At 43.0% G+C, this 11,993-nt stretch overlaps 1 protein-coding gene across 1 annotated transcript; it reads left to right on the top strand.

The window, feature by feature from the left end:
- Positions 1–205: 205 nt before the first annotated feature.
- Positions 206–11,644, top strand: WDR13 (WD repeat domain 13). Its single transcript, XM_078855859.1, has 10 exons — positions 206–408; positions 1,338–1,403; positions 1,870–2,107; positions 4,108–4,223; positions 4,760–4,887; positions 5,712–6,016; positions 7,148–7,328; positions 7,466–7,607; positions 8,825–8,943; positions 9,868–11,644. Exons 2-10 carry the CDS (start codon positions 1,363–1,365, stop codon positions 10,068–10,070), a joined length of 1,473 nt encoding a protein of 490 aa, XP_078711985.1. The 5' UTR covers positions 206–408; positions 1,338–1,362; the 3' UTR covers positions 10,071–11,644.
- Positions 11,645–11,993: the final 349 nt, after the last annotated feature.

The raw sequence follows: 11,993 nt of genomic DNA, 5'->3' as shown, positions 1-11,993 counted from the left end.
CAAACTCATGCTTATTGGGTACACTATTAATTCCTATGGAGTAAATGCATGCTTATTGGGTACACTCTACATTGATTACTATGGGGTAAACTCATGCTTATTGGGTACACTCTTAATTCCTATGAGCTAAACTCATGCTTATTGGGTACACTCTGCATTCATCCGATGTTGGCAAACTCATGCTTATTGGGTACACTTTGATTTCGTGTCCTCAGTGACGTCACCTCAACGGGTTCGGCCTCCTCGAACTGGGTGAAGCGGGCGTCGCCTAATCGCGATAAAAAAAAATTTCTACCGCGGTGGCGTTCGCCTCGTATCGCGCTCCCTTCCCTTCTTTTGGCGACGTCCTCCTGCTTTCTTGCAAAGCAGACACAACGCTCGAACGAAGCCCATCCGAACGCAAACGCGGTAAGCCCAAAGCAAACCCCGTCGCAGTCGTTTTAAGTTAAACACCGCCGTTCCCTTACAACAGGCACTGTCAATGGCTGAGGCGGTCCGGTTTGTTTTTAAAAAAAATTTGGTTCAACAACTTATCACGCGTTTCGAGCACCTACCAAGCCATTCGCGCAATGAATATTAGAAGAATGCCGTAGTCTATGTGGTCGTAATGTTGCGATGTCATCTGCTTGGGTTTCTCAGGCTTCAAGCAGGAAGGTTTCTTGGGTTTCTAGCGCCCAGTGGCCCGCATGTTCCGTTTAACTTCGTGGGTTTTCGCGACCAATATCATCGATAATGGAGGTTTTATTCGGGTTAGATCCGCGTAAATATATAAAGGTGTCGTTAAAACACGCCACCAACCGACACGGCCAACTAGTAAGGGTTGTCACGTCAACGGGGTGGACTTCTCCACGAATCTGGCCGTCGCCTGATGAAGCTGGTTGTAATTACTGGCGAAACGTCGTACTCGGATTGTAAATGTTGTGGCTTTGCTCTCCAACACACCGGCGTGCTGTACTAATACACTACACTACTATACACTCCACTATACACTACACTATACACCGGTGTGCTGTACTAGTGACGAATTGGCACGTTCTGTTTACGTGACAACCCTTACTAGTTGGCTGTGTCGGGTGGTGGCGGGTTTTAACGACACATTTATATATTTACGCGATCTAACCCCAAAAAAAACTTCTAATATGGCCGTATAATTGACGGCGCTGTCATCGATCCACTGCTGGATGAGGGTCACCCACGCTGGTCAGTGCCAGGTACAGATGTAGCTTCTATAGGGGGGAAATAACGCAATATGGGGGGGGGGGGGTCAGAGTTGAGAATTGGCAGACCTGTGAATGCTGTTGTTAACCGTGTTTGTTGTCTGCGTTGTTTATATTCAGGTCTCTGGGCTGAACAAACTTCACCATGGCTTCCGTTTGGCAGCAAGTGCTTGCAGTGGATGCCAGGTGCGCTGTTAGTAATTGCTAAAAGGTGCCACAGTAATGTGTCGGTGGTCGGAGTAGGAATATTGGGTGGGTCCAATTTGACAGACAGTATTTCTTGAGAATCCCCTACTGCGTCTTACCATATGTTTGCAACTGAAGTGTAAATAAAATAAATTCAGACCTTAATCACGTCAGATTTATTAATATAAGCAGGTTGGAGCCTGGGTGGTGCATCTTGGAGCCTGGATGGTACTTGAATGGGTCGCCACCATATTTTCCTGCTTATCTATTTTGTTTCTATTCTCCACAACGACGCTCGTGATTATTTAATATTTTGCATAGTGGTCGCCCATCCCAGAACTATTGTAGCTTCCGAGATCTAATTCGGGGATGTGGCCATTGGCGACGAATGCCCAAAATGTCACAGGACCACACATGCTTGCAAACAAATCCACGTTCGTAACATATAGCACGCTTGTCTTTCAAGGTACAATGCTTACCGCACGCCAAACAACCCGCAGTTCCGCACGCAGTACATCCGGCGACGGAGCCAGCTGCTGCGGGAGAATGCCAAGGCTGGGCACGACCCATCCGTCCGCAAGCAGTACCTGCGCCTGCGGTGTCAGATGCTGTCGCAGCGCTACGGCCCACTCTCCGAGCAGAGCAGCTTCCGCGCGTACAGCAACAGCATCCGCAGCAGCCGCACGACGCTCGACCGAATGGAGGCACAGCTGCCCCTCCCCCACCACGGCGCAATGGCTCTCTATAGTTGTGGTCTTATGAAACACGCGAGATCTGCCGATAGTGTGGGAATGTTCTGCCTCACGGCAGGGGTTTTGCCTCATGGCAGATGGGGGGGTGGGGCGTATGTGCACAGGAATTTCCTGTTTTTGATGCTAAGTTTGGTCACGTGACCAGGAAGTAAGCGATTTAAGATTCCCGCTCAACCACGCGGGCATCGGCCATTACACAAATAATTCAAGATGGCGGCACACATCGCGTCCCAGTGAAGCCAGCCGCAATTGTCCATTGTGGGACTTTAAGCATTGTCTTTTTACTGTCTCGGCCTCGCTGTGCGTGGCGTTGCACCGCTAGCTGAGTAGTTAACCTCGTTAAATTCAATAAATGACGTTTGGAGTCGGACGTTCATCCTGGCTCTGAGGGTTTATTGGACACGAGGTTAACTACTCAGCTAGCAGTGCAACGCAGCGCACAGCGAGGCCGAGACAGGGAAGAACCGAAAGTTTAATACATGTAGTTCCATTGTTCCTCTTTGAGTTGCATTTATTCGTAAAGCTTTCCGTTCCAAACAAAAAAATACCAGACTTGTTATCAAGGTCATGTATTTCCAGAGCGTGAAGCCTCATCAATATGGGCATTATTCTTGTAAAATATACATTTCTGTCAAAGGATCATGTGTCTCAGAATGTATGTGGGGTGTGCATTTTTCTAAGGTATCCACTTCAGCAGTTTTTTTTAGATTTGCGTGAAATAGCCAGGGCTGAAACGTATTTTGTCACCTTTAGATTATTTTTCCGACAATGGCTTAGTGAGTCTTGTATATCCAGGTCCCTTAGTATTATAGAAACAAATATTCGTTTCATATAAGATTTGGAATTTGCACACTTGCTTTTGTATTACATTTATATGGCCACATTAAAATACATAATTATTTAAGACTATATAAGTAATTCTGCAATGATGTCCACCGTTTTATTGTACAAGATGTAAGACATTGTTTAGTGCATGTATGGAGTCAGGATGTTGATATGTCACTGTGCATCACCTCTGATTAGTATCCACTGATTAACACGGTTGGCTAAGTACGGTGTGAAAATAAGTTCAACATACGTACATCAGATGGTACTTTTGAAATAGGGCTGAAAGAAAGGAGCAACCATTCTAAAATAACTCTTGCAGGTACGCACAATAATTTCTCGTTTAATGCGATAGATGCGTTCCCGAAAAGTGCCGTGTTCAGTGAGGAATTACTGTATATATATTGCAGGGCATTAAGACAAATAAAAATGGAAATTTGAATCAAATTTTCACTAAAATCTGCCTGCAATCATCCCATAGTGGGACAAACAATTAAGATAAGAGTACACCGACGCAAACTTTATCATTCTGCACATACCCAGTTCCCATACCGCTCAGTCGCGTAGCTCAAGAAAGTAGTATGTTGTCGACCGCTCAGAAACCACGTTAGAACAGACACGTTCTTCATTGTGCAAAAAGTGTTCCCATATACAAGAACCGTGTTATAGCGAACACGCGTTAAGCGAGGACGTATCGTAACTAGGATGTGTCCCATGCTGGAATGAATTTGAAACTTTGTTAATTAGAACAAAAGTTGCAAGCAGGTACAATATTGCATTGGTCTCGTGTTAGTCGATTGACGTTGGAATGTGCATGGGGGTGATGTTGCAGAGACATCGCTCAAGGTTTTTGTTGGGTTGTGCACTTTTTGCTCTATAAACCACAACGTATTCAAATTGTGCTGTTGGTATTATGTCACGAGACAAAGAATCTATTCACAGAAATCCGTGCCTGTGTCGGCCAGACAATGGTCTACTGAAGAGATTGTTTGCGAAAAAAATTCTTCCCAGGGACAATTTTGTCTTAAGGACTCTCATATGATGCTGACAAAGTAATTGGAAACATACAGAATGTGACGACGATCCAGTGATTAACCCATTAACGGTGTGCCTGTTATGTGTGACAGGACTTTGAGGATGGCTCCTACGACCAGCGTGGCCAAGGCTCGCGTGGGCACAGACGCTCAATGAGCCGCAGCTCCTACCAATACCAAGCCCAGCTCAACCGCGCCATTGAAGACAGGCAAGCTCATGCTGCTCACACATTTCTGCTTGTAAAAGTATTCCTTCAGACTTTCAAGAAGCCACTTTAGATGGCAGTCATCTGTAACAAGCACAGTGTACTCGATAGTAGTGTCCTCAAACATTGAGAGTCGTTAAGGGTTTTGGTCTGTATGTGCAGTGTCATTTCCTTAATTGAAGGTTGTTAAGTTGTAGAATGTTTGAAACAGGTTCAAAAGCTCATGTTTGTTTGACATGAAAGACTGAATTAGAAGTTATTTATATCAATACAACAGTAGTGATGGCTGGTTGGAGGCTGACTCAGGTGACCTTTTCTCTGTGGTCGATAAAATAAATGTTACTTTGTGGGGAAGCCAAAAGTGGTTGTCCTATGGGTAGACTGACCTCCACCATAGCAATGTGTGCCATTTTCATGGCTGGTAGGGCTGTAAACGGGATGAGTAGCGCCTCAATATTTATTTGGGCAGGGAATTGCACTTCTCGGGTGCTTGTGCAGCCCTCTGTCTAACAGAACACTGCATTGTTTGGGTATCCCAGGAGCACTGTTGGTGTGGTGCCAACATCTGTGGCAGAGGCAAGCAGAGCCATGGCTGGTGACACCTCCTTGGAAGAAAACTACGCTTTTGCGGGAATGTTTCATGTCTTCGATCAGCACACTGACGCTGGTGAGACCATCAGAGACCCATGGCTTGTGTGACATCTACCTTTAGATTTCAGCTGGGGCTAATTTAGCTGTGTGTGGTGGATCAAGCCTGTAATCAGCACGTTGGAAGCAATGGATTGTGACTTAAGAGATTTGTAAAACTCTCCAAGTTTCTCTGGGTACTCCCAATATCCTCACACATTCAAAGCACTTATTAAAGGATCTGACTAAACATCTCAGTGTTGAGTGCCACGGTGATGAGATGTTAACTACCTCTTCTGGTATACAGGAGGTCGTGGGTTCGATCATGACATTTAACCAACAATAACATTTTGATTTAAAGCATTCGTGACTGCAGGGGTTCATATTTTTTATTGTTTTATATTTGTATCATTTTATTATTTTCCAACAATAACATGTTCAACAAGAATATACTTGTCAACGTTTACTGTCCTTGAGAAACTTCATCAGTACATTTTCTGGTTCTAGTCATTCTTATAAGCGCATGCTCTCGGACTATCCATGCACGGATTGTCCCTGTTACGGATTAACTATGTTTGTGCAAGGTAAAATAAATCCAAAATATGGTATTCCATGCTCATTTTCACACAGTTTATATTAGCAGCTCCTTACACCTGACTTAGTAAACGATTACTTTAACCAGCAATAATAACAGAATAGTTCCACATTCTACTTAGGTAAACAGTCGCCTGATTTTCATAGGTTTTGCACGATGTGTTTTGTTTTTATCTGGGACATCACTCCCCCACCCCACCCATTACCCTTGGATAATCAAGAGGCGACTGTGTATACCTAGCCCACCTAACACGTCTGCTTTCCCAACAGTGCCCAAGGTACAGTTTGCGAATGACGACAAGACGCGCTTTGCAGCGTGCTCGCTGGACGGCACGGTGTCCGTGTGCGTGCTGGTGCCCGCGCCGGCCCTGGTGCGCGTGCTGCGTGGACACACGCGCGCCGTCACCGACTTCGCGTGGTCACTCTCCAACGACCTGATGGTGTCCACGTCTCTCGACGGCGCCCTACGGCTCTGGGACACGGCAGATGGGCGCTGCCTGCGCCAGGTGCCCGACCCGGATGGCTCCGAGCTTCTGTGCTGCACCTTCCAGCCGATGAACAACAATCTCATTGTGGTGCGTTGGGCAGAGAAGTTGCGTTACGTTGCCAGTTGATTAAGTGAAATAAAATCACGAGTAGGTGTAGTATTCGCGCCATTCTTAGAATGCAAGGATATCACATGCCACTGTGTTGCTTAGATGATTATAATCCACTAATTTCACACGAGGGGGACATGTTGCTATACTTATTAATCTGCAAGTCATTTTAAAATCTGCCAAATTTAGATTGTGAAGCCGGCACACATGGCCTACTCTTTCCAAATAACGTCATGGATCTTTAACATCCACTGTGAAGCAGACTGGGAATATTTCCTTGGTAAATACACCGTAGCATTAACTTGGATGGCTGCTGGGCTTGAGCCACAATCCTATGCAACAAGTGGAAAATGCTACCGCTCAGTCATGTTCAGAATAGGCATGTAATATTGCATCAAATATTCAATTAAAAGTGATGCTTTTGCTCTTTTATTTGTGATATACAGGCATATCCCGCACAAGATGCATTCCTGAAAGCCAGAACGTTAATTGAAAGTACTTAAATCAAAGCATTTCCCCCATAATATAGGTTTTTTGGGTTAATTACACATGGTATGTGGGGAAAAAATATTAATAGAGTACACATGAAGGGGACTGTAGCCAGTCAGGGACACTAACTCTTGGGCGCCTCAAGACATCTGCCAGCTGCATGTTCGCCGTGGATCGTAACAAAATTTGGGGCTTAATGGTTAAGTTCGTATATCTGGAGTACGTTATGGCGAGGTGCACAGTATGTAAAATGGGATTGGCTGTCAATAAGTTGAGTACGTTATAACGAAAGTGCATAAAGCAGGAGAACGTAAATCAAGGTGTTACTGTATATGCTGTTGCTTTTAGGCTAATGGTGTCAACAAAATTGTACAATGAGACCAGGCATATAATAACGGAAAACTGAAAACTCATGACAATTTATCATTGATAGAGGATGCATCATTACGTGCATAATAATGTAATATAATTGCACTGAAGTTCCTGTAAGAGACGGCACATAATTTATTTCGCTGGCACATAATTTATTTCGCTGACATATATCTGGGAGGCCATGACAGTGTGGCAATCTGTTAGCCAATTGTAACCAATTAGACTCCGGATCCTTCTACGCATTTGCAGGTGGGGAATAGCAAGCACAACGTGCATGTGGTGAACATCTCGACGGGCAAACGGGTGAAGGGTGGAACAAGCAAGCTGACGGGGCGTGTGCTGGCGTTGTCCTTTGACTCTCCTGGCCGTATCCTCTGGGCTGGGGATGAGCGAGGCAGCATTTTCTCTTTTCTCTTCGACATGACCACAGGTGTGTAAGCCCTGTAGGTCAATGTGCATTCACTTTCCTACAGCCTGGTAGTTGAGTGACTCAAAAGCACACACCCGTTGCTTCTGGACGTGCAGAGCGCATCATGTGTGGCGAACACCATTGCAATGTGCCAACAGGCAGGCTCACCAAGGCCAAGCGTATGGTGGTGAACGAAGGCAGTGCCATCACCAGCATATCGGCGCGCTCATGGATCAGTCGCGAGGCACGTGACCCCTCGCTGCTTGTCAACGCCTGTGTCAACATGCTGCTTCTGTACCGGTACGCCAGCAGCGACGGTGGTAAATGTTGTTTGCAAATTGCGATGAAGACGCGAGCTTTCGGGGTAATGTTGCTCTGACCTCGTGTAGAAATGCAAGAACAGCCTTGGCACAATGTGGTTTGAATAGGATCTCAAAACAGAATCTACAGAAGATATCATTTTATGTCCTGCACATCATTTTTGGACTTAATAATGCTATTCACAAGACCTTGGGAAAATGAGGGATAGTGTATGTATACTAAAATACTATTGGGCATGTAAATAATGTCCCCGACTCCTACCCAGTGATTCTATGAAGTGTCACAAATTGGTGTAACAATTCGATTGAAGAATACATTTTTTGCATCTAATTCTAAAAAGGTAAAATTGGTATAGTTAGAATATTGTGCATTATAAATGAACGTTGGATGCAATATTGAAGCATGTAACCTGAGCATAATTGTTAAATGTTACATGCCTTGATTTGAAGCTTTCGTGACTGCAGGAATCCATACTCTTTGGTTCTTTCGGTAAAGTCACGTAGGTCGAAAAAATAATAAGAGATCACGACGCTTCGATCGCCACACAAGCAATCGTCTTCAGGTGCTTGTGTGGCGATCGAAACGTCGTGATCTATTATTTTTTCCACCTATGTGACTTTAGCGAAAGAACCAAAGAGTACGTTACATGCCTACATACCACAATCTTAATCAGCTGCTGGTTAGCATCCTTTCTAGTTGTATGTTTTGTTATACATACAACTAGATATTCATATATTCAACATGGTAATTGAATTAACTTGTCTTAATGTCTAAAGTATAGTTTATAAATTGGTGCCTCGCTGCTTGACTGAGCACTTCTAACCACAAGTCTATAAAGTGAGTTAATATTTTTTATAAAGTCAGCTATCCAAAAAGTCTTGCTAGTGTTATTCATTTACACGTGGATTGCATTTTTCGTTGCCAAATCTATATTTGGAAGAAGGTTCTGCTTCCCAATGTCTACTGCTTGTGTTGTAACTCTTGGGATCTGGCATTCAGTTTTACACTCACGACAAAAATGCTTCGTTAATGATATTAGTAATACTATTGCACACCGATCTATAGCCGTCTACCAAAGGCTGCATCGTTACCAAACGTGAGGGATCTATTACAACACACAATACAGTCTGTGTTAATAAAGAACTTGTCACAAATTGGCAGCATAATGCCTGACACATTGTAATTGAATTCTGCAGGGTCCTTGATAATGAAGGAGCATTGCAGCTGAAGAAAACCTTCCCCATCCAGCAAAAAACACACCACATTCACAGCATCTTCTGCCCACTCATGTCCTTCCGCCAAGGAGCTTGTGTCGGTAAGCAATGCCATCATACTAAAATTACTTGTTTCAAGACAAAATGTTTTATTTGATTGACCACCATAGCGTGCACTATTATTGAATGATACCATTTGCATGTGTGCTTCATAAAGTTCATTACACAACACACCTTAGCACACCGGATTGAAATATGGCCTATTTGTTCCTATCCAGGAGATTGTGTAGATGCTCACACATTATCTGCCTACATATAGACATGGAGTGATGGATTCATATGAACAGACAGTTTTTGGTGAAATTTTTATAATTATTTTTTCTCCAGTGTGATACATGTCGAATATCTGGTAGCAAAAGTAAATATGAATCAAATTTGAAATAACATTCTTACACCATGTATTGTGAAGTATGTTGAACTTCTGTAATCGGAGGCGCAAAACTAATTATTGTGAGTGTAATAGTCAGTTTTAATAGACGAGTCATTACAAGCCTACGAGAAATGTGTTACCGATCTTCAGATGAATACAAAAATAGGGCCCATATGTATGACATCACAGGAAGTGACATGGCTTCCGTGATGTCACATTCCCTCTTGCCACCAACTGATCTTGGTGACAATGTGACATCGCTTTTATTAGCATGAAAACATGTAACATTTTTACATGATGCAATGGATACAACAATCTGAGATTTAACAAATCATACCTACTTGAGTGAAATTAACATTTGCATAGCCTTATCCCATAACAAAAATATTTTTGAATTTAGTCTAGATTTGGTTACAATATATATTGTGTATTCAAAATAATATTTTAAATCCATATCGTCGCCTTTGTAAAATAGGCAATGTTTCACATTTTTCAATGAGTGCATTTAATCTCCTGGGTAAATAAAGGAAACGGACACCAACATCACACACATCGATAGAACCCAGAGTAATGCTTGTGGACATGTGGCTGGCAGTGTCGGGCAGCGAGGACCTGTGCGTGTACTTCTTCGACGTGGAGCGGAGCAGCAAGCCGGTCGTCAACAAGCTGCAGGGTCACTGCGCGCCCGTGCTCGATGTCAGCTTCAACTGCGACGAAAGCCTGCTGGCCTCCAGCGACGCGCAGGGCATGATCATCATTTGGAAGCGCGAGCCAAAGTACAAGACGGCCCTTGGCTAACGCCAGCAATCTGTGCCGACCGCTGCTTATGACTGGGATAAATGGTTGCTCTTGTGAACAGCATTGAGTATTAAAAACGCTCACCGCAGCATGGTGGTCACGCCACAAAATCGATTGGTGGGGCTCATGTGGTGGAGGTCATGTGTGCGTGTATTCCCATGTCTTTTAAGACATCTGGCCAGTGCAGAAGGGTAACATCCAATACCCTTGAGGGACTCATGAGGTCCTCACGTGGAGGCCCTTCTACCAGCAGTGGCATGAGTGGGGGCTGTACCGTGACTTTCTTAAACCTTTCAGTGGGTCCAATTACCATTGTAGCAAAAAGACAATTGGGATTTCCCCCCCCCCCCCCCCATAAAGGGTGAAAAGAACGTATGTAAATATTGCAAACACTATTAAAGGGCATTTGTTGGGTAGATTTGCTGTGATGCTATTGCAAATGTCCAATATGGTCCAGTAAGGTAGAATGAGGGGGGGGGGGGGAGAACGCATTTTCAGTATCCGTATCTATTCTCATGACCATACGTTGTAATATCAACATAATTTCTGAAGTGTTGCTTGTAAATGTCAATGTGCAAATGCAGATCTAAACTATTAATATATGCCTCGTGTACAATAAATCTGTGTCAATGTATGTGAACAAAAACATTTAACAAGTATATTTCTTCCAATTAAGTCCCAACAACACTCGACTGAATTACATGCACTTCGAAATTCCTACTGACAGCATATACCCAGGTGGATCCGAGTCAAAATAGTATTATTCATTGAGACAATATAAATCGGACAGAAAATGTGGTGATAACAACATCGAAGGGTAGATGTGATGTATTCTACTTAGAAGATATATGTACTCGCACAAGAGATGTTGGCGAGTCGTGGTGAGTAGCCACTCGGATGTAGACAGATGTAGCATATGTAGATAAAATGCGAGAATCAAAGGAGATATGTAAGCTGTGTGATTTAGGGTCGTAGGAATGGTTTGAGATGTATTCAGATAAGCTATAATTCAGAAATATAAAGTGAATCAAGGAAAGGCTGGATATATTATTTGGTGCTCATAGATGCATCCAGATGGGATGAGATTTTAATTGGTTAAGACAGAAATGTATGTATTAAGAAAATATGTGATCATATTGTCATCTCATATCCATAAATCAAATATTTATTTAGGATCGAGATCTTCAGAGATGGAAAGATCTATAATCAGAATGGAGATTTAATTTATAATAAAAATGGATATCCAAAATATATAAATTGTGGAATATGAAAAGTCAATACTTGCCCAATACTGCACCAAAGCCTTCATTCCTCGCCAAGGAAATGGGAGATGTTTAGAGATAAAACATCACTATTATTCTGCGTAAGACTTTGCCCACACCTGCTAATCACATAACTATGGTTACACTAGCCGGTATATTTAACTATCATAGCCTTGTAGTCTGTTCAACATTGTCGTGAGTTTATAAATATAATAAAGATCCAGCTTCAAAGTTTTGTTTACTATTCAGCTGGATCCCAACTTGATCCAGATTGAAATCCAATACAATCCCGAGTATTTCAATAGTTTGTAAAACCTGGTGGTTTTGTTTAGTGGTACTGCCTGCACAGGTATGGTGGCTCATAATTTTGTGACTCGTATTCACAATAGCCACCTATGCGTACTTTAAAGCCATCTCTGTAATTTTCATCTCGCAAATAATGTTGTAACTGAAGATTACAAATGGCAGTATGGTATTTTTCAATTCACCAGTGTTGAGAAAAAAAACTTGCAGAATCTGAAGACTTATTCGATTTAAAGCTTTCGTGACTGCAGGGGTTCATCTTCTTGGTTCTTTCGGTAAAGTCACGTAGAATGGAAATAATAAAAATAAAACATAAAATAATTCTCACGTTTCAGCCACAACGCAAGCAGCCGTCCTC

The sequence above is a fragment of the Lampetra fluviatilis genome, chromosome 4, assembly GCF_964198595.1.
Source record: "Lampetra fluviatilis chromosome 4, kcLamFluv1.1, whole genome shotgun sequence".
Taxonomy (NCBI): Eukaryota; Metazoa; Chordata; class Hyperoartia; order Petromyzontiformes; family Petromyzontidae; genus Lampetra; species Lampetra fluviatilis.
The sequence above is the reverse complement of the archived record's forward strand: the minus strand, read 5'-3'. Positions and strand labels throughout refer to the sequence as shown.